The sequence below is a fragment of the Marmota flaviventris genome, chromosome 5, assembly GCF_047511675.1.
Source record: "Marmota flaviventris isolate mMarFla1 chromosome 5, mMarFla1.hap1, whole genome shotgun sequence".
In the NCBI taxonomy this organism is placed as follows: domain Eukaryota; kingdom Metazoa; phylum Chordata; class Mammalia; order Rodentia; family Sciuridae; genus Marmota; species Marmota flaviventris.
This window is the reverse complement of record NC_092502.1, coordinates 10,873,059-10,895,449: the sequence shown is the minus strand read 5'-3', so window position 1 is coordinate 10,895,449 and position 22,391 is coordinate 10,873,059. Positions and strand designations below refer to the sequence as shown.

General features: G+C 57.2%; 1 protein-coding gene across 1 annotated transcript in view; it reads left to right on the top strand.

Annotated features, from left to right (window-relative positions):
• Nucleotides 1-5,315: 5,315 nt before the first annotated feature.
• The window catches only part of Fgf18 (fibroblast growth factor 18), a 28,244-nt gene continuing 11,168 nt past the window's right edge, over nt 5,316-22,391 (top strand). The window contains exons 1-3 of the mRNA XM_071612789.1: nt 5,316-5,531; nt 5,633-5,716; nt 17,610-17,790. Coding sequence (XP_071468890.1) covers nt 5,316-5,531; nt 5,633-5,716; nt 17,610-17,790 — 481 coding nt within the window. The remainder of the gene's footprint in view (nt 5,532-5,632; nt 5,717-17,609; nt 17,791-22,391) is intronic.

Genomic DNA, 22,391 nt, shown 5'->3' with positions numbered 1-22,391 from the left:
TGTGGCAACAACCCAGAACAGACTTTTATAGTCTGGGTCTGAACAAAATGACTTAGGTGACTTTCCACTTTGTCCAAAATTCTACATTTTGATGAATGGAAGAAAAGTTAATTTGTCACATGTGATAACATGAGGATGTCAGGGGCACATTCTCAACACTCACTGTTCTGCTTTAAGCCAGTTGTATGGTGATCCAAGCCACGTGGACATTATTGTGATTGCTTAGCTCTAAGCAAACACTGCATAGCAATGCCGTATGTAGCATGCAACAACATGGGTATCAAACTCAATGCTGCCTTATTGGCTATTTTTCTTTTTGACTTAAGCATACACCTTAACTTTTGCCATTTTAGTGTGTTTTTGTTTATGATAATTTTTCTGAAGAATTGTTTGTCTAGGTCTTGGGCCAATTTCTGGGGAGATTGCAGTGTCCCACTTCAATTCTTAGGCTTTGATTCTCTTGGATGTTTTTCCTCATTCCTTTTTGTTTACACTTTTAAGACTATTTTTTGCCTTCCAGCTTTGTGTTTTTAACTTCCCAAATGGTGGTTCTTTGGATGTTACCAAAAGCTAGATTTTTGGGGGGAGCAACGTTGTAATTTTTGAAGTGATCTTCAAAAAAAGGGTTGATGAAAGCCTACTTCACCCATTCCCTATTTCCAGGTCTTTTGGTTGTTTCCTTCACTATTCATTCTAGGACATCAGTGTTGCTTATTGTAGGAGATGGTAAATACTGTCTGCTGGAATACATTGCCATTTTAAAGAGGATTTGTGTATTTTGGGTTTGAAAGATACAATTTTTTTGAGACTGGATAATATGCTTTGTTGCCTATACTTGCCTGGAACTCATGCTTGCTCCTTCCTGGTTCAGGCTTCTAAGTAGCTGGGACTACAGGTGCATGTTGACTGCTGCTGTCAAGATCATCTACTTTAAATTTCCCGTTATCAGCCAGCTTGATATTAACAGATTAAGTGCTACAGGTAGAGATGGTACCAAGAAGTACATTAAACTTAGAATTACTCCTTTGTGCTGGCACTTGGTAGTATGTGATTCAGGATAGAGTTGATGGAATTCTGCCTCCATTTTTTAAAAAAATATATTTTAGTTGTCAATGGATCTTTATGTGTGGTGCTGAGAACCAAACCCAGTGCCTCACACAAGCTGTCTGCCTTCATTTTTAAAAAATGTCTTAAAATGTAGGTCTGAACTTTTAGTGTCTTGAGTTTGTGTCTGGAGACCGAAGTTTCTTCAGTTTAGTTAAAAGTCACATGTGGCAGGAAGCCCAGAAGAACTTGCTACCATTCTGAGAGAAACCAGTTGGCCTTGGTGGTTGTCCTCTTGTGCCTCATTATATTGAATCCGATCCATCCTTGAAAGCCCAGGCAGGCCTGTGTTTCCCATCTCCTCACCTTTAGTACTACTAGGTAGCCAACTCAGTATGATGGCAATCTGAAAATTAACTTCCTTCTAGATTTTACTACTTTTGACAATCTTTCTATAGTGAAAACTATTAGGTGATACCTATCATTTGGATTTAATAGTCTAAAAGCACTATAAGGTACTTATAGTGGAGAATCATGAATTTGTGTCCTTGTGCATGCTTGAGTTTGAACCCATTGTAGGCAGGTCTCTACCATAAAGACCAATAAGAAGCAACTGTTCTTCCTTTGTTTTCTGTCACTAAGTAGATAAAACTGGTTCAGGAGGGTCTGAAGATCACTATGTACTTTGGGGACAAGTATATTTTTCTTCGGCCAGTCTGCTGAATATGGATGCTTAATGGGCTTAGTCTTTAGCCAATGCCATTTATAATTCTGCAGGCATTTTCTTTGTTATCAGTAAGCCAAGTACCTACTTTTATTGAAAAATTATGTAAATTATATTGTCAATCTCTGAAAGGAACCAGTGGATTTATCCCACAGAGAAGTTTCTTAATGTTTTAGGTGTAGATGGATACAATACCTTTATTTTTGTCTAGTGCTGAGGCTGAGGATTGAACCCAGTGCATCACACATACTAGGCAAATGCTCTACCACTGAGCCACAACCCCAGCTCCCACATAGAGATTTTTATTTATTTGTATTTCAATTCACTTTTGGTTGCTAAGATTGCCCCCTTTGACCCTTCTGAAGCTACCTTTTGCCATCACAGACCTCTCTGAGTTAGCAGGAGACAGGCCTCAACATAGATGACTATTCATACTAGCCTTGCTTAGTTACTAGGTTCCATTAAGTCCATTATCCATTGCTGTACCCTGAGTGCCTAGCTGAGAGCTCCACATAAAAGATTACTCTTTGATAACTGCAATCAAATTATAGGTTTGACTTGCTTTTTAGTGTGAGAAGATATTCCAGGTTCATTTTGTTCATTTTCTTAGACTTGGAAGGAGCTATTTGGCATTTAGGACTACAGTTGGGAGTATTGCTTAGGTACTGGGTTCTGGTTGGCAGGCTGGGATTTGGAAAATCAGGGAAGAAATATGTAGAATATATTACTGCTATGTGAACACATCAAATCCAGATAGAATTCATTTAAGACATGCATATGGTGAGTAGTTTATTGTTAGCGTATCTTTACACCTGTGAAAGAGTTTGAAGATGTAGAATGGAGAAAAGGAATAATGTGAAATGAATAAATTGTAGTCAAAAGATTCTGGTTAGATGCTGCTTCAACTTTAGGGAATAATCTTACTTCCTCATTAGAAATTGTGAAGAAAATAATGTGAAGACAATGTAAAACCAGAATTATTAGTTAAAAAACAGCTAAAACATTTGGAGCTTTAGTATATGCCAGATGAATTTCATTCTTAATTCTGTGACCCCATGGAAGTTTAGTGTTCTGAATCGTGTTTTGTAGACAAGAAAGCAGTCTTGGATTGCTTGCTAGAAGTGAGAGAAACAACATTCAAACCCAGGACCTATGGCTATGTTTCTACTAAGAACTGTGTCTGGACTTCTTGGTCAGTCTTATTTGTGTGGTAGAGGAGATTGATAAGTTAAGATCACAGAACCCTTTAAATGGAACAATAGTTATACTCCTTCCATTAAAAATTAATAGAGATAGTAGTAGTATAATAGCATGGAAATATGATCTTAGCCAGGAGTTACTAAACACTGTCTTGGGAGGCCAGAACCAAGCCTTGACTCATATTTTCTAATAAAGCAAGATCAAAGGTGATGGCGATGGCTCAGGTCCAGTGGGTCATTTCAAACTATCTGGGGATTGGTTCATTTCCAGAACTTGGGAATTAGTAGTAACTTCTGAAGCCTAGTTCTGTCCATGTCTGTTGATGGTGGGTCTTTTTTTTTTTTTTTTTCATCCCTGGAGATGAAACCCAGGGATGCTTAACCACTGAAACCCACACAGCCCCTTTTTAAAAACAGGGTCTCTTTAAGTTGTCCAGGCTTACCTGAAATTATAGGGATTGCTGGACTTATAGGCATGCACCACTACACCTAGCTCTGGTGGGTCATTTCAAACTATCTGGGATTTGTTCATCTTCATTTAGTAGTAACTTCTCAAGGCCAGTTCTGGCAGAATATCTGCATAAATTCAGTCCAGCAGCTTCTTGCAAAGACTTTGCGGTCACTTGGTACCTAGTTTTGTAAAGGTTCTCTGTACTTGACTCCAGGGCTGTTTAGAATAGCCTTAGCATTGAACAGGAGCTTAAAATAACTCGCAGGGAGGCTTGATATTTGGAACACAAAATACTGATAATCGGATCTGTGACTTGAAAATAGCTCTGCTTGACAGCACCTACCTACTTTATTATGCTTGAGTGAGGGTGGAACTCTGAACCATAGCCGGTGACAGAAGGCTTTTAACCACATAGTCCGAATTCCTGAGTTCTTCATTTTGAGCTTGCTCTCTAGTTTCTTTTCCTCTGTGACCTGTTTTATCTGTCCTAGTTTGAGCTTGGTGGCAGCAATCTCTAAAAGGGGTGTGAGTGGGAAGGACAGGATTTTGCGGTTGGTGGGCACCTGCGGAACCAATCTTTTGAGGATCCTACCAAAGGAGGCAAGTTCCTTAATAGCACACAAATGGAAATAAATCTTAGCCCGGTTGGGAGGAGGCTGGAAGAGGGCCTAGAGTGGTCGCTGACCAGAGTCCTGCTGGCTACTCCAAGTATATATCCCTCACAAGCTGGAGTTGTAGTGGCGCCTTGGAGCCGCTAGGTGGTAGCCATGTGTTTCCAAAACTAGCTCGCTAATGCAAGAGCCCAGCTGGGATCCCAAGAACCGACCCGGAGCCCTGGAGGAGGAAGAAGGGAGAGATGACCCGGAGCCTTCCCCACTTCCAGCGGCAGGGAAAGAAGAGAGGAAGAAGGCTCACTTAGCGTGGGCATTCCGCCGGGAGGGTGGCTGGGAAAATCAATATCTTGTGTGGACTCCTGGCGGGTAAAAGCGGCGTCCCTCAAGTGGAGCTGGGGGCTGGGCCTGACCCGCCCTCTCCCGGTTCCCCACTCCAACGCTGGTGGGTGTGAGTGTGAAGAGCAAATATGGGTGAGTGAGGTCGCTCGGCACCTAACTGCGTTCTTGGGAACCGCTCTCTGTTCATTTCGGCCAACGTTTGCGCTGTGGCGCGGGTCACTGAGCCCAGGTGCAAAGCTCCGACGGCTTCCAGCGCTCACCCACTCCAGCCTCTTAGGTTCTGCCCTTCGGAGCTGCGGGTCCCGTCGCCGAGAGTGAGCACCTCCCCTCCAACCCGGAGCCACCAGGAGAAGGAGGAGGAGGCGGTGGAGAGGCCGCGGCAGGCTGGCGAGCAGGCAGGGCCGCCTTTGATGTGGGCGCGGCGCACCCAGGCGAGCTGAGCGCCCGTCCGGCCGCGCCCCGAGGGGGGAGCCCCGAGCCCCGCATCCTCATTGTGCCGGCTCGGGCCCGGGCCCGCCCCCGGCCCCCCGCCCCCTCGCCGCCCGCGCGTAGAAAACGCCCCGGCCGCCGCCAGTGGTGGGAGGCGGCGATGCGCACGGCCGGAGAGACGCGGAGGAGGAGACATGAGCCGGCGGGCGCCCGGACGGAGCGGCCGTGACGCTTTCGCGCTGCAGCCGCGCGCCGCAGCCCCAGAGCGCTGACCCCTGGCCTCGCGCAGTCCCGCGCCCCGGCCAGAGAGCCTGCCCCAGCTTTTATTCCTCTCGCGCATGCTGCCCCCGGAGTGAGCCGGGCACCAGCATTCCGCGGACGCCTGGACGGCTGCCGGACAGCAGTGAGCAAGCTTCCCGCACCAGCCGAGCGCTTCCTGCACAGCGGCGGCCGCCCCGCAGCCCCCGCGCCAGCCCGGAGGGCGCAGCGCTCGGGAGGAGCCGCGCGGGGCGCTGATGCCGCAGGGCGCGCCGCGGAGCGCCCCGGAGCAGCAGAGTCTGCAGCAGCAGCAGCCGGCGAGGAGGGAGCAGCAGCAGCGGCGGCGGAGGCGGAGGCGGAGGCGGAGGCGCCCGGTCCCTGCCGCGCGGAGCGGACATGTGCAGGCTGGGCTAGGAGCCGCCGCCTCCCCCCCGCCCAGCGATGTATTCAGCGCCCTCCGCCTGCACTTGCCTGTAAGCGCCCGCGTGCGGGGCTGCCCACCCTGCTTGACCGTCTGCCCGTGTTCCCGCACGTCTGTGCTCCTGACTCCGCCTCGTGTCTGTCTGTCCGAAAGCCCCCTCCCTCTAGTCCCACTGACCACCTCTCCATCTCTCTCCGCAGGTGTTTACACTTCCTGCTGCTGTGCTTCCAGGTACAGGTACGTGGGCTCCTGACTTGACCCCCCCCCTTCTGCCTCGCGGCAGAAGCCGACCCCCCTCGCCGGGGCCGCGCCCCCTCCGGGTGCCCCACCCTCCCGGGCGCGGAGCCCAGTGCACCTGTTCCCAGGGCGCGAAAGGGCGGTTCCGCGCGCTCCCTGCGCCGCTGGCTGATGAGCCAAGGGCAAGGGACTCTGCTGTCGCTCGTTAGCCGGCGTGGGTTGTCGCAGCGCCTGTCGGCCTCGATTGGGATGAGATCCCTTGGAGCTAGTGGGCTCAGCCCCAGCAACGTGCCCGACCCCAAGACCCCTTCCCGAAGTCAGCGACGAGTTGGGACTTAGGAATTTTCTCTGCCAACTGTCCTTAACATCGCCGTTCGCTCTTCCAAACAAAAAGACTCCTTTCAGTTGAGAGGATTTGGAGTCCAAGGAGAGAGCTGCAGTTGTAAATTACTCTGTGGTTTCAAAGGCGTTTGTATGCGAGAAAAGGAGAGCAAGAGCGGGAGCACCACCAGAGAGGGAGAGAGAGCGCCGGGTCTAGGTCCCGCGGAGGCGTTGGGCGGCTTGGTTGTCCGCGAGGCCGCTCCGGGACAGGCGGCGCTCCGCACGCCCTGGCCCAAGGTGCTGCAGCCGGCGGCTGGTTCCCGCCTGCTCCGCGTTCACTCTTGCTCTCCGTGAATCAGAAGAGGGCTTGGCGCTCAGCCTGGAAAGCACTTGCTAAAATCTGATCTGTTACTTCAGCAGCTTTCAGACTCGGGAAGGTCTTGGCACGCAGACAGTTGGAACGCTCTGGCTTCCAAAGCCGTGGAAATGAAGGAAAAGGGCGGGGGGAGGGAAAGAGGGAGCCGACTTCAGGCCCGATTAGAACCAGACCAGGGCTGCCTCGGCATGGCGGGGTGGGGGCAGAGGGAATGGGAAGCCCAGCTGCCTGAGCCCCCACCCACCTAGAGCGGCCAGAGAGGGGATCTGGGAGGAGCTGGACGCCGGCCAAAAGAGGATTATCTGCCCCTTCCCCCTCTTCCTTAAAGGCAGGTGTCCCTATAGGGTTGGGAAGGTGCTTAAGCCTGAGCCTTCTGGGCTCTGGAGATGTCCAGAGAAGGCCTCGCACATGGAAATTGAAGTTCCCAGATTTCTGGCACCAGGAATGTGTGTGTTGAGGGCTGGTTGGTGAGACTCAGCAGTCACTTGCCGAGGTGCTGGTGGCAGAAGAGGACTGGTGCCCTTGGGATGGATGTGAACTGGGGGCAGCCAGTTGAGGCTGGGAGGAGGGTGGCTGGAGGGACAGGCTGATGGGTTCTTTCCTCCTGTTGGCCAGGCTGGGGTCCCCAGTGACTCCTTGAATCAATACAACTGGAGTCAGTAACTTAAGACTGGCTGTTTGCCAAAGCAGATGTGACCCTGTGTAGTGATGGGGGTGGGGGACCGGGTGGGGAATGGTTGGTGTCAGAGAGAGAGGCCAGTGCCAGGCATGGCCTGCCTGGTCTGCAGCTGAGTCCCCAAGCAGAGGGCAGGCCCCAGGGTCACTGTGGAGGGTCTGCTTGTCTGGCCTGGGGAAGGCTCCTTGCTTGACGGCTGGACCAGGGGCCGGAGCTAAGGAACCTGCTTCTCAGGAGAGGGGCCTTTGGTCATGGGTGCTGGAGCTTCAGGGTGCATCCCATTCTTGGTTCTTTTTGAAGTGAGGCCCAGGAGGGGCTGCTGGAGGGGGGGGTTGTCTTCTCCAAGGAGAGTGTGAGGGAGGGAGCCCGGCTGTGTGTCCCAGCTCCACCTCTGGGCCAGAGTTGGAGGCCCGCCTGGGGTAGGTCCAGAGGCAGCCCTCCGCAGGTGAGGGGCCTCCACGCCACTCTCCAGCCTTTGCTCCTTTGTCCCCTCTGGCATTTCCAGCTGGTTCATGTGCCCTTGGAATACATCTAAGAGTGGGATTATAAGGGGAGGGGTGTCCTTGAAACAGTGCACAAAAAATTGTGCCCAAATGTGCCATGTCTGAAAGAGAGTTCTCAGCAACCCACAGATTCAGAAAACCCTCTGACCCCTGAAAGGTAAAGAGGTAGTTCCCCAGGGGGTTCGGGTGAGGTTGGCAGCCCACAAACCCATTTACGTTTCAGGGGCAAAGTTTGTGTGGTCCTTAGTGGTAAAAATGAGGGGCAGCCCCTATGGGGGGAGTTGCTAGGAGTTGGGGGTCTGATCCCAGTGGAGGTGGTGCTGTGCGGACGCTGGAGAGTGGCTCCATGCGTGCAGCCTGTACCTAGACAGTGAGTTGGAGCGCCTTCAGTGCGAGGCCCACAGTGCACCCAGGGCCCACCCGCCTCCCTGAATGGTGGGCAGGACTCAGGGCTTGGCGATTTGGTAGGCTAGGCCTGGACCCCAGCTCCATCGATCGCTCCCTGCCCATGACTTCCTGTGGGTCTTAGTTTCATCCTTTGTGAAAGAAGTGGCCCTGGGGTTGGAATGATGCGAGACAGAGCTGCGTGACTTCTCATCCTCCCTGGAAAGTCGTCTGGGTGGAGAAAGGGGTCCCCCCATCCTGTCCTCCCCCACCTTGCTTTCCTGGGGGTCTGGTCCATCTCAGGAATAGTCTGCCCCCTGCCCCCAGATCTCAGCCTGGGTCAGGACAGGTTCCTCCCAGCCACGTTTCCATGAGCACATTGAATGCTAGACACTGTCCTCGCCCACCCCCAGGGTGCTGAGTCCCGCCCTCACTCGCAGCCACCCTGGGAAGCGGGAAGCTGGGAATTTAATAAGATCCCTTCATCCCTTCTCCCCAGGACTCGGGCACTGTGGATAGCTCCAATCGGAAGAATTTTAGAAATGTCCTCCGGAGCAGGTGGCGTGACCAGTAAATTGCTTTTCTGCACTTGGCTGAGCTGTGACAATGACACGGGCCGGGCCTTTCAGGAGGCTCAGCCGGCACCTGCCTGACATTGTTCCCACCGCCAGGCTCAGCTAGGTCCAGGCCTTCCCAGACAAGCCGGGCATGAGCAGGCCAGGGGTGGGGGGAGGGGGAAGGGGAGGCTTCCTCCAGTCCCCTGTCCCTCCTAGTGCCTTGTCCTTCCCACTCGGCCACTTCCTGTGCAAGAGGTGTTCTGGTTTGGAAGTTTCCTTCCATGTCCCTCTCTGTCTGACCACCTGCTACACCCAGCTTCCTCCATGGGCTTTGGACCCTTCCTTCAAGCTGGCTAGTATGGGGACAGTGTCCTTTGGGGCAAGAGGAGGATGGAAAACTGTCCTATTGGGTGGCACTTTTGTTTATTTATTTTGGGCACTTTCAATTTCTTAAAGATCATCATCTTCCATTTAGGCAGATTTTCATTCAACAGCTGCTTGGGGGGAGTCTGCTTCTTGCTGACCTGAGGATAAGCCCTAGAGGGCACCTGGCCCCAGAGCTCGGAGCCTGGCAGGGAGATGGCGAGGTCTCAGGAGTGTGTCCACCACCGCTCCCAGCTCTGTGGGGCAGGGCGCATCTTCCTCCACCAAGAAGGTGCTCGTAAGAATTTCGCAGTGTCTGTGGCATCAGGCAGTTGCTTTCAATCCTCCAACCATTGTACAAGATGGTGGGTAGGAAGGAGTGACGTTCCTCCCACATGGACGGAGAAAGCGAGGCAGAGACGAGGAAGGGATTTGTTCAAGGCACGGCTGAGTCCCCGCCCTCTGGATGCAAGATCTTGTGTTCATGCCACTGTGCCAGGCTGACTTTTCCAGAGAATCCTGGCATTAATCAGAAGGAATCCTGGTGGCGAAACAGTCCCAGGAGGGTGCTGAGGGAGGCGATTCTGGGCTCGAGGTATTGGACCTGCCGCCCCTGAACTTGCTTCTCTGAGAGGGTCCTGGAGGTAGAGGTGGATGTTTTGTGGGGTGGGGCTGGGCATTCGCACCCTTCATCCAGCCTTCTTCCCAGGTGGAGGGGGAGGGAGAGAGGCAGGCACCTTGCCAGCATTCCTGATGTTCCAAAGTGTCACCTGCGTGGAGATAAGAGGTGGGTTTTAAAATTTTATTGTGGTTGGTTCAGCCAGTGCCAGCGGGCCTGGGCAGCATGTCAGGGTCTCCGTGTGCAGCCTGTATACCCTTCCTGAGCAGCTCTGTGGGTGCCCCGGGCCCCAGAAGGAGGCTGGAGGCGGGCAGGGAGGTCCATCCTCAGCAGGACTTAGTCCTCTAGCAGGAAAACCCTGGGTGTAGAAAATGGGGGTGCAGGCCTGTCAGGCTAACGCAGAAAGGGCAGAAGGCACCCATGTAGCCCTAGCAGGTTGGGTGTGCTCAGCGGAGGGCTCAGCATGTGCTAGGACTTCTCTCAGCGTCTGGGCAGAGCCTCCCCAGCTGTTGGAAGGAGGGAATTCTACGGGTAAGGACAAGAGGTTCAGGGCCACAGTCGGGCGCCTGCTCTGGAGCTGCCAGCCTGGCTCCAGTGGTAGCTCCGCCTTCTCTTTGCTGTGTGACCTGGTGCAAGTTACTTGACCTTCCTGGGTCTTAGCTTTTGCACACATAAAATGGGGGAAAACAAAACGAAAGCAAACACAAAAACAACCCTTACTTCCTGATGGGAGTGCTGGTGACAGACTCGTGTGTGCAGTCCCCATGCCTCTGGCCCTGGGAGGTTGCCTTGCCCGTCACCCTGTCAGCTCCTCGGTACTGGGAGGAGGGCATTGACTCTGGGCAAGGGCTGCTCCGAGGAGGAATGTCTGCTGGACCCAGGGCAGACACTGGGGGACCGGGGTGCCGAATCCCTCCCGCATGCCAGGGTGGGAGGCTGTCTGGCCTTGGCATGGGCTTTGGCCTCCTGTGGCACTTGGGGCCTGTGGGGTCTGTTCAGAGCACTAGCGGGAGGGGGGGGGCCACAGGCTCCAGTCAGGCTTGGTGGCAGCGCCTTGCTGACATCCAGGGGCCTCAGCTCAGACTCATTTAAAACACTGCTGTGTCAAGGACAGGGTCCAAGGCAAGCCTCCTGTGGGCCACCAAGCAGAAAGACTCCCGGGGCCACGCACCAGCCCTGGCTCTGTCACCGCCCATCCTGTCTGTGCCTTCCTCTGAGCCTTGGTTTATCCGCTTGAGGGTCAGCCAGGTGGGCGGTGGCTTCTGAGGGTCTGAATCCTGCCTGTGCTGCTTCCCGATCTTAATCCCCTGCGCCTCGGTGGGGACATTGCAGAATGGGGCAGTGCGAAGCTCCTACTTCTCAGGGGTCTTGGGGGTATTGCAGCCAGCATCGAGGCTGATAAATACCTGAGCAATAGTAGTCGCTCCGTCATGTGCCGTGTGTGTCTGGGGCATGCGACGCGCTAGAGGAAGCCAACAGGGTTCTTGGATTGGTGACAATAGGCCTTCTCCTCCAGTTTGCTGGTGGCATAAGCTTTGGCCTTAGGTCTGGATTTAATTGCCATTCCGCCACTCACAGGCTGTGTGGCCTTGGGCAATGCCTCTGACCTCTCTGACTGCCTCAGAGTACTATAGGGATGATCACACCGCTCCCCAGACCTGTTGGTAGGAGTAATAGAAGCCCAGTCCTGGACCAGGTATGCAGTAGGGGCTCAAATATGGCACTGTTCTTCATTAGCAATCCATAAACATTTATGGGACGCTGCTTCCTGTCTGGCTGGACTGGTTTTCAAGGGCCCGGAGGAGACATCAGGGGCTTCAGCTCTTCCCCGGGGTCCCCTGGGCGGACACTGGGCTGCCTTACCCACCAGCCCCCCCGGCTCCCGTCCACCTTCTACCTTGGAATCCCACAATCTCACAGCACTTTGTCCCTGTCCTTCGCCCCCCATATTCTCTGCTAGAACTCACAGGCACAGAAGGGTCTCAGGCTTTGGCTCCAACCCACTGGGTCACTCCTGCCTTGGCCCCTCAGTGGCTCTGTGACTGGGCAAATTGAGGGTCTCTCCATTCTGTGGCCTCCTGGGGGCTGCTGCCAGGGTGGACTGTGGTCCTCTGGGGGGAGTACTTGGCACAGTGCCAGGCTTGACATCAGTGGGAGGTAAACGTGAGCTGCGGTCCTTGCTTGGCTCTGGGTGTCTGAGGCCTGCTGTGGGCCGTATGCAGATCTTGAAGTCCAGGGAGGGCTGACCCTGCCGTGGTACCATGGCACCTGGTTCTGACCCGGCATGGAGGACCTGGATGGAGCTTCCCTGTACTCTCCAGGCGCTCGGCATAGGGCGTCAGCTTCTCTGCTAGCCCTTGGGGTCTGGAAGAGACCAAGGCTGGGTGCTGGAACAGGGAGCCCCAGCAGCTAGTGGGGATAGTGTGGAAGGGCCCGGAGCCCAGCTCAGGACAGGAGGACTGTCCAGGGCGATGTCCCGATGGAGCCCAAAGATAGGAACAGGCCAGGTGGAGGGGTCCGTGACCGTGTGTGCGCTGTGAGAGCCCTGCAGGCGCGGGCACGGCTGTCTCCAGCAGACCAGGCCTGGTGGGCCATTGGGGTGCCTGTGACGTCAAGCTCAGGGGTGGAGGCGCTGGCACAGCCCGGTGGGCACTGGATGCCAGAACTCAGGGCTGGCTTGTGATCACAGGCCTGGGGACGGCTCTCCCCACCCCAGGGCTACAGGGACGGGATCGAAGCCGGCATTGCCTGTAAGGGAAAGGGGAGAAGAGACGCAGGCTCAGTGCTTGACAGGGCCGTCCCTGTCCCCAGAGTGGCTCCGGGTGTGGCCGCCTGCCCCAGCACCCATATTGACAATCTGTAGGAGTCGGTGATGTATGGGGAGAGGGAGGCTGACCCTCAGGCCCAGCCCCCACCCTGCCACGCCCGCCATGCGGATGACTCGGCCCTGCCAATCAATACATTGATAGCTCTGGGAGCTTAATGGACAGGCTGGGGGTGGGGAGGGCCCTTTGCAGCCCTCCTTGCTCTCCAGGCTGGCTTGGGCATGGGGAGTGTGACAGGAGGGAACCAGACACTTGGGCTGAGGGTGGGGCTGCCCATCTGAGTCCAGCTAGGTCCAGGGGTGGCGGTCCCCCCTCTGCGTCCTACACAGGAGTGCCTGCTGCGGGGACCCTGTGGGCTGCAGAGCAGACAGGGACTCAGATCTTGGCTCAGCCGCTTTCTCTACTGCTCTGACTGGTCCTTTGGCCTCTCTGTGTCTCCCTGGGTTGCCTACAGCACAGGGACAGTCATCATTGTGACCTGCTCTGGTCACGTGGGCAGTAAGGACAGTGCCTGGCAAATGGGCATCCTGGGCCCTGGCATAGAGCAGATGCCCAAGAAGTAGGAGCCAACGTGAGAGTTGCTCTCAACAACAGTGATCGGGAGGGTGCCATGGCTGGCAGCGGCCCCTGGCCAGAGTCCAGGCTGCTCTCGAGGAAGAGTTTTAGGAGCTGCCTTTGGGAGTAGAGAGGGGGCCAACCTTACCAGGGACCAGGTTTGAATCCAGAATTTGGAGATGCTCTGGAAGTCCTGGGGAGACTGACCTTCTGCTGCTGGGGGAATGTGGCCAGAAGTCTGTGGCTGCCTACCTGGGGCCAGGGAGACCACCCCTTCTGGACAGGCTGCCCGGAGACAGGGGCAGGGACTACAGAAGACCTCAACAATCGGGAGCTGGAGTGGGAGACAGCAGTGGGACCCCGTCCTCCTTGCTTGAGAAAAGGAGTTCATGGTCTTCAGCCGTTTCACAGACAATATCCCTCACCCCTCAACTATGGCTTGTGTTCTGAGCCAGCCACTATCCTGGAATGCAGTCACTCCTCCCTTATGCTTGAGAATATGTCCTAAGATCCCCAGTGGATGCCCCAGGTGGAGGACAGTACCAAACAAGCATTGTTGTCCCGAGACAGTTGCCCTGATGGCTGAGGCAGCAGTGAAGTGGCTACCTGGTGGGTAGTGTATATAGTGTGGATACGCTGGATCAGTTGCCCTGATGGCTGAGACAGCTGTGGATGGCTACCTGGTGGGTAGCGTATACAGTGTGGATACGCTGGATCAGTTGCCCTGATGGCTGAGACAGCTGTGGAGTGGCTACCTGGTGGGTAGTGTATATAGTGTGGATACGCTGGATATGGGGGCGGCATAAGGTTTTGTTATGCTACTCAAAATGCCACCAAACGTAAAACTTACGAATAGCTTATTTCTGGAATTTCCCATTTAATATTTTTGGTCCTTGGTTTACAAGGGTAGCTATGGACAGTGGAATCCAGGAGAAGCAGGGAGCACTGACGTGGCAGAGGAGGTGGGGAGTGAAGCGCCTGAGGGAGGGTGGCCGCAGGTGAGTCAAAAGTGGTGGACAGTAGGGAAGGTGGTCCCCTCCCCAGTTCTATGACTTAGGACAAGCGATATAACCTCCCGGAGTCTCATAGTCTCCATCTGTTAAACGAGGATAGTAAGCAAGCCACCTCCCGGGGCTGCTGGGGCGATTGTAGGGTGATTCAGTCACAGCTCTGCATGTCACGGCCATTTAAAAGACAGAGAAATGTGGTTGCTGTTCACTTACACCATTTTTCTCTGAGGTAAATATTACAAACAAACTCTATTTTGCGGATGGGAAACTGAGGGTTAAGGAGACTGGGGTGGACCTGGGCAGCCCGGGGCTGGCCCCACTCCTGGTGTGGATGGGGCGCGGGCTGGTGGCTGGTGGCAACGTGGCCTGGGAAGACGTAGGAAGAGGCCACGAGTGTGCTTTTCAGAGTGGAGGGTGAAGGCTTCAGGCCAGAGGGAGCTCCGGTGGCGTCGGACGCCCCAGTGGGATGGACATCATAGCAATCCCCACAAGGTGGCCAGATCTCTTGTACCTCAGAGGGGCCCACAGCCTGCCTAGGGCAGAGCTGGATTTTAAGGCCACCTGGACGTTGTCCTGCAGGAGTTGGGAGCCAGGGCAGGGCTCGGGCAGGGACACTGCCTTCCTGCGTGCTCTGGGCCACGTGAGACAAGCATTAGACTGCGGCCAGGTGGGTTGGGTCCCCAGGCCCAGGGGGTGCCTCTGTCCCCCGGTTCTGGCAGGCTGGGCCCTGTTGCCTCTGTGCAGTTCCTGGGCTAGGGAGGGAACATTTCCACCCCATTGAAACCTCAGACTGGGGAAAGGGCAGGGGGTGAAGTTGGGGTCACTCTAGGTCACCCTCCCCAGTGGGAAAAGCTACTTCCACCGAAAACACGATCCACACGTGGAGGGGGGCGGGGTGGGGGCGAGATGGGCTGCGAGGCCCTTCCGTCCACTTTGAAGGAGCTATGGGGCTGGGACTGTGTTTGTCCTGCGGCTTTTCAGGGCCCCTCTGGTGACTCTGTCCCCTGAAGGGTGTGAGTGGGCAGACGGCAGGTCTGACTGTCCTTGGAAGGCCCTGACTGGGTTCCCGCTCAGGCATTGAGGCCAAGTGACCTGTTACCCAACTAGTGGACAGGGAAAGGGGCCATGGGGCCGGGCAGCCCTGCATGCCTGTGCTCTGGAGGCAGAGCCTGGGGCTCTGCTCACCCACCTAGCCCTGTGGCTCTGGGCAGAGGCCTGAGGTCCCATCTGTGAAGAGGACTCAGCTGCTGGGGTGGTCAGGGCAGGTAGAAGAAAAGCATATCCACTCTCAGCAGAGTGCCTGGAGCAGAGGACAGCAGGGCTCTCCACAGCTTAAAACAGCCCTTGCAATCCCAGTGGCTCAGGAGGCTGAGGCAGGAGGATCGCAAGTTCGAGGCCAGGCTTAGCACTTAGCAAGGCTCTAAGAAACTTAGTGAGACCCTGTCTCAAAAGAAAAAGTAAGGGGCTGGGGATAGAGCTCGGTTGGTAGAGTGCTTGCCTCGCATCACACACACACAAAATAATAAAATAAAAAGGGCTGGGGGTGTGGCTCAGTGGGTAAGTACCCCTGTGTTCAACCCCTGGCACCAAAATAAATAAACAAACAAATAGATAAAATAAAGGGGGAAAAAAAAGAACTCCCCCCGCCATCGCCCTGTGGGATCTGCCTGTCTGGGTGGTAAGAAGTAGGGTCATTACTGACCTCCAGGTATCCCCCATTTTGGGCCACATTTGCAAGCATTTGCTGATGGCCTGCTGGAGGTGGAGTGGAGACCTAGGGATGACCCGATGAGCTTGACTCGGGACAGCTGCATGTGCGGAGACCCTCCCAGCCTTGGAGGTGGGGGCCAGGCAGGTGCCTGGGGCAGGTGACAGCCAGGCTGAAGGACACTGGCAGCCCTGAGCCCACCAGAGGCCTTGCCCAGGGCCTGGAGAGGCCACCCCCACTCCCTACCCCGGGACTGATCAGGCCTCAGGGTGTGGCTTAAATCACGGAAGCTGGGCAAGATGGATTGCTCACCCCACATCCTGTGGAAGGGTCACCCTCCAGCCTCTGCTGACCCTGGGTCACCCACGCTGCCTCTGTCCAGTGGGCCAGGGAGAAAATCGTTAATGGGAGGCCAGCTTCTGGGGCAGGGAGTGCCCCTTGGGGGCCCGGGGTGAGGAGATTGGTTTGACCTCTGGTCGATAGGGCCTCCTGTGAGTGGGGGTCGGCGGGCGGGGGATGCTGGCGCCTACCCTTGGGGGAGGGGACAGGGCCAGGCCACTCCCGGAAGTCATTCCAGGAGGGTTGAAGTCCATGCATGGAGGTGTCTTGGGACATGTGCCCATAGGAGGGGCTTACTGTCCCTGAGCATCAGGGTGGGTGTCAGCTGCAGGCAAGTCTAGCTAGAGCTGCGGCATGGGTGGGGCATCCTGGGAACAGGGTCCCCTGTGTCTCACGTTGTGCCAGACACGTGACTGCCTGCGTGCCAGGCTTCAGGACCTGCTCAGCTTTATGGTTAAGGTGGGATGGGTCGTGGGAAAACTTAATGTCATGATAAGTGACACGGCAGGACTCCGAGTCTTGTCAGCATTCACCTGTCCACCTACCCATCCACCCATCCATCCACCGTGTGTGTGGGTGTCCACTGTCCTCGGTGCTGGGGAAAAGCAGCGTACAAGGAGGACACAGCTAGATAGCTTCAGCTTTCATGGTGCCCCAGTCCGTTGGGGGCAGATAGACAAAAACCAGACTGGGAGATGGTATGTCAGGTTGATAAGTGCTACAGAGGAACACAGAACATCAGGGGTCAAGGCTGAGTTGGAGGTCGCCTCAGAAGGGCGGTCCAGAAAGGCCTTTTTGAGCAGAGATGCAGGTGAAGTAAGGACCTGGAGTGGAGAGGGCAGGGAAAAACCAGGGGAACAGAGGAAAGAGCAAGTACAAAGGCCCTGAGGCAGGAGCCAGGGTAGCTGGTAGGAAGGGAGCAGTAGAAGATGGCAAAGCATGGGGAGTGTGCCAGGGAGGGGTCTACGAGGACCAGGTTTGGTGCAGGATGGATTAACAGGTGGCTGGAGTGGACCAGATTAGCAAGAGGCCATGAGGAAGTAGGTGCCCATTATCCTGATGAGAGGCCATGTCTGGGATGGGAGATTGGAGAGTTGGGTGTTGGTGCAACCAGAGAAGGCTTCTTGGAGGAGGTGGGCAGATCCGAGCTAAGCCCAGGTGATAAAGGGAACTTTGATGGGTGATATGAAATGGAGGGTTCTCCAAGAAGGGCCTGAGGTTGGGGTGTGAATTAGTGGGAGGGTCACAGGGGTGGGGAGGAGCCTCGGCATGGCAGTGGCCTCTGGCCCATCGGTTCCCAGATGGAGACTTGCCAGGCCTCCCCCAGCGGCTCTCTGTCCGTCCCCCTCTCCCCCGGTCCGGTGGATGAGGTCTTTTTCTTCCCGTTGGCTCTCCATGTCCTCACGGCATCCTGCCATGTCCTGGGGTGGGGCGCTGGTGCCACTGTTCTGAGGAGGAGCTGGCCACAGGGCGAACGGGGCTTCCTGCTTCCCTGCAGGGCTGTGGGGCGGCGTCCAGCAACTTCGGGTGCGTCCACCGTCCGCCATCCACCGTCCACCGAGGCTGGTTCTCGGCTGCTTCTTGGCTGGGCCACCGGGGCCCTCAGCTCTGTGGAGCAGGGTGGCCATGGCCTTCACCCTGTCCCCGTCCTCCGCAGGTGCTGGTGGCCGAGGAGAACGTGGACTTCCGCATCCACGTGGAGAACCAGACGCGGGCCCGGGACGACGTGAGCCGTAAGCAGCTGCGGCTGTACCAGCTCTACAGCAGGACGAGCGGCAAGCACATCCAGGTGCTGGGCCGCAGGATCAGCGCGCGCGGCGAGGACGGCGACAAGTATGGTAGGTGCCCGCTGCTGCCCCCGGAGGCCTCATCCTGGGCCTCACCCTGAGCCTTGGTCCCCTGGTGTGGCGACCCCAGGATCCGCGGTCCTAGCTGAACGTGGTACCAGAGGTGCTGTGGCTGGGAGCGCCCCGGAGAGCGGCGGTGGTTGGGGGCACCGGCGGCCCTGCAGGCCCTGCAGCAGGTGGCCACCTTGTGTGCCCTGCTCAGCCCCAGGCGCAGGCCTCCGGCCTCTGGGTCGCTCTGGATGCGCTGCATTGGGGGGGACCAGTCTGGCGCGTGCGCGGTGCTGGTGCATGTGGCTTTCAAGCTTGAGTGTGTGGTCGCTCATGGCGTGGGATGTGGTCTCCCTGACCTGCCCTTGACCCTGGGAAGGCCTCGTCCTCCTCTGGGGAGTTTGGGCGCCCTCAGCCACCCCCCCATGCTCAAGCCGCACCCACAAGACCTCAGCCGCCCTGAGGGGTGCATCAGGGACAGTCGCTGAAGGCATACTTGGCCCGCAGGTTATTTATCGAAAGTCACCAGGCTGGGCCTCGCCTCCTGGTCCTTGCCCTCTTAGAAAGCACTGCCCCATGGGTTCCTGCCTGGGTCCTGGGAGGCATCCCGGCCCACAGGATCGGGGCTGTGGGTGGCCGAGGCAGGTGGCTGGGGCAGGGTCCCGAGTGCTGCTGGCCTGCCACTCTGGCCTTTCTGGGATGGTGCCCCCCTCCCGTCCCCGCCCTGCAACCCTGCCCATTGCGGTCAGGACATGACAATAAGACAGATAATTTCTTGGACCCTTTATCTTGGACACCATTTATTTTCCCCGAGCCCCAGGGCAGGCCTGACCCCGTGGTAGGGCCTTAGTGTGGCAGCTGCGGCGGCACTGGGGGCCGGGCCAGGCTGGGCAGGGCCGCCGCTGGGCTCTTGCTGCTGGGGCCAGCTGCCTGCTCTCGGCCCCCCACTCCTCACTGGCTCCTGGCCCCCCTTTCCCCTCTCCTGGCCTGGTTCTGGCCCCTTCTCCTCTTTGTTTCTGTCCATCTCTGTCCCTCCCTCTGTCCACAGCTTCTCTGCCCCCGTCTCCTGGGCCCTCTGGTGGCCGCCTCTCTGGGCCCCTCTGCAGATGCCTGGCTTTGCTGGGCAGACCCAGGTGGTGGTTTTCCCTGGGATCCTCTGTCCAGTTGCTGCCAGGAAGGGGCAGCTGGCTGGCCGGGCAGGAGGAGGCGCCCTCCCGGGGAGCCCCTGCAGCTCTTGCTGGCCCCTCCAGCCTGGAAGAGTACAGGGGGCCAGACTCTGGCCTGAACCATCTGTCCACACCCTGGGAAAGGAGGTAGGAGCTGGGGAGGGAGAGGAGCCCAGAAGTGACTGGCCTGTCACTCTGAAGCCACCTGTCCCCCCACTTCCTTTTCCTGACTGGGAGCTCAGGCGGCCTTGCCTGCTGTGTGACCTCAGACAAGCTCTCGGCCTTCTCTGGGTCTTTTCTGTTCTGTACACTAGGAGGCTGGGCCTAGAGTGGCGCTTCTTTAATGTTAACAAGCCTGTGAATCACCTAGGGGTCCTGACAAATGCCCGTGTCCCCTGTGGGGGTCTGCAGTGGGCCTGGGCTCCTGCATTCCTCGTGCGCACTCAGGTGGGGCCACGGAGCCCATCTCCGAGTTGCGCACCTTGTACACTCTTCCCCCGCCACAGACTCTTGAACTTAGTCCTCGTCGCTTAAGGACTATATTTATGGATCCTCTAGGCTCCCAACACCCAGGGCGACAGGGGCCTTGCGGGCTGCTGCTGTTCCACTTAAAAGTCCCATTAGAAACGCAGATGAGGCCAAGGGACCCCATCTGTGAGCCCTGGGAGAGGAAGTGAGACAATGGACCAACCGGGGTTTCCAATCTAGATGATCAATACAAATATTATTGGAAGGGTGATTTATGTAGCCTGGGCAGGAGGCTGGGCCTGCTCTGTGGGGCTGCAGTCAGGGCCCCGCCTTGCCTGGGGGAGGGGTGGCCTGGGGCCCAGCGCTGTTCCGGAACCTGCTCCCTCTTCTCAGGACCGGGCGCAGCTGGGGACTGTGATGCCCACTGAGCCAGCATCGCAGCACTGTATAACATGCTGCTCGGAATTCCAGCCCACGCCAAGTCCAGACGGAGTCCCTCTGAACGCCTGGGGTCAGGAGTCCTCACAGACACCAGGGGCTCAGGCCGAGAAGCTGGCACCCCGGGCCTTGCCAGCACGCCAGGCGCTGGTCCCCCTGCCCAGCTCATTCAGGGCTTTGCAGCTGCGGTGGTCCTCTGGGAGACCTCCCAGTGACACTGCAGCTGCCACACTAGGGCCCTTGGTGTTCTGCAAGAGGGTCTCCCTGTGGTCCCCTGAAGCTTTCCCAGCACTCTGGTGGCCGGGGGTGGCCTATTCCAGGTACAGGGTGCTTTCGTAGATTTGCTCTGGAGGGGACACAGCTGGCCAGAGGGCTGGCGGCCGAGGAGGAGTGTGCTGGCAGGCAGGGGCCTTCTTGTCCTTGGTCCTGGCCACCTCTGTCCTGCAGGCGGGCACTGCCTTAAAAACAGCAGGACACCTGGTTCCCGCTGCAGGTCCATTACTGGGCAAGAGTCTCTGGCTCTGGACTCGGTTTCTTCCTCTGCCAAATGGGGATCAGAGGTCCCTGTTCTACCTGTTTCTGAGGTAGACGGGCTGAGCCAAGGATGTCCAGCTGTGGGAAGTGGGCGGCCGAGTGGTGGGGCTGGACTCTTAGCAGAGAGGCCCAGGGCCCCCCACAGGGTGTGGTCAGAGCCCCCGCCATGGAGGGGACTGTGGAGGCCCACCTGGTCTTGCAGGCCTCAGGATTGGTCACTCCTGCCTGATTTCACTTACACAAAGGCCTTCTCTATTTGAAGATAAATAAAAAAGTTTGAAAACCCTATTCTGCGGTCGGCCAGCCTCCCGGCCAAGAGTGCCCAGAGCAGCTCCGGGCAGACCAGCAGGGCCAGGAGTGCTGGTCGAGGGCGGGATGCCCGGGTTGCGCGGGCTCGTGGTCCGAGGGCATTTGAAAGTGGGCTCCTCCACTCAGGCGGTGCAGACCGTGGGCCCAGTCGGCCTCCCTGTCCAGTTGTCTCCTCCACAGAATGGGGGTTACTGAAATGAGAGCGAGCCTCGGGCCTGCAGGCTAGGCGAGGACTAAGGGAGACCTAGTAACCACCTGGATGCAGGGGCAGTTGGGGAGGAGGGTTCCCCCCTGCGGGAAGGGGGCTTCCTCTCCCGTCTGGGAGGCTCTGGTGTGTGGGGTGCAGGTGGATGAGGCCTCGTCACGTGGTTCTGAGGGCAGGTCTCAGGGCAGAGCAGTAAGGGGGCCCCGGGGTGGGGCATCTTGTGGGGCTTTTTGCTGAACTGGTCGGGGGGCCCTTCTGTCCCTGTGTCCCTGTGCTGGTACTTGCTGGAGGGCTAGGTGTGGGATGACTGGTGTGGCTGGGGCTGCAGGGACCCCGGCTCTGAGTCCAACCCCCAGGCCATCCTCCACCCCCCCAGTCCAAACGTCACTCCCCCCCGGTGCAGGGGCACTCATGTCACTTAGACTAAAGGCTCTTGAGTCTTCCTGAAGGCCTGCGCTGGCCCAGCCCCCGAGACTGCCCCCATCACCACTGGGCCCCCATGCCTTGTCCCTGGCTCCTCGAGCCATGTCCCCCTGGCCTGAGGACCCTGTCCCCAGAGTTCTCGTGACTGCACCTCCCTTCACGTGGTTTTCCTCCTGGTTCGATGGCTGCCTTAAGGCCCCTTGGCTCTTTGGTACTTGGCTCTTGGTCCGGCAGGTGCTTCTGCTCGGTCCCGCAGACCCTGTGCCCTGAGCCTGTCACCGAGGTGCTCAGTATGCATCTGAGCAAGTGGATGCGGGGTCCTGGTGCGCCTGGGAGTGTGGCGGGGTCACTGTCACTGGGGCACTGGGCCGTGTTTGGCACAGCGCTGCGCGGTGGTGTGTGTGGCAGGTCATGGCCCCTCCTTCCTCCTCTGGCCTTGGACAGGGCCTTGGGGATGCGGAGACCCACAGACCTGCTTCCCCTCTGAGCTCTTCTGGCTGGGGTGGGGGTGGGCTTCCTCTCAGGCTTAGTCTCCTGCCCTCTGGGCTCCTGTCACATGACCTCTGGCCCAGTGGGAAGTGGTCCCCTGTCTTGTCCACTCCGCAGTTGCCGTGGTACCTAGAGCGACAGCGAGGGTTAAATGCAGCTTCTGATCAGCTCTATTGATTTTCTTCCCCTCTTCCCTTCTGGTGAACCTACGTGGCCTGCGAACGCCCTCCAGGGACTTCAGAAGGGGAACTGGAGGACAGGCCTCAGTGGGCGTGTGTGTGTGTGTGGGGGGGGACAGGGACAGGGAGAGGAGATGGGGGGGGCGTCTCTAGGGAGGAGACCCTCCTCCTCTCCTGGCCTCCTGTCTGTCCACCTGGCCCACCTTCAGAGAGCAGCAGGGAGGGCTGACCCAGTGTGACCTCCCAGCGCCTCTGGGGCCAAGGGCATTCTTCGCTGGAGGACGATGCCGGGCACTGGGCCAGCAGCTCGGTCAGCACTAGAACTGTCACTGCGGGTGGCTGCAGCACCCTGTGCGCCCCGTGTGGCCCGAGCCCCCGTAGTCCTGGGGAGCC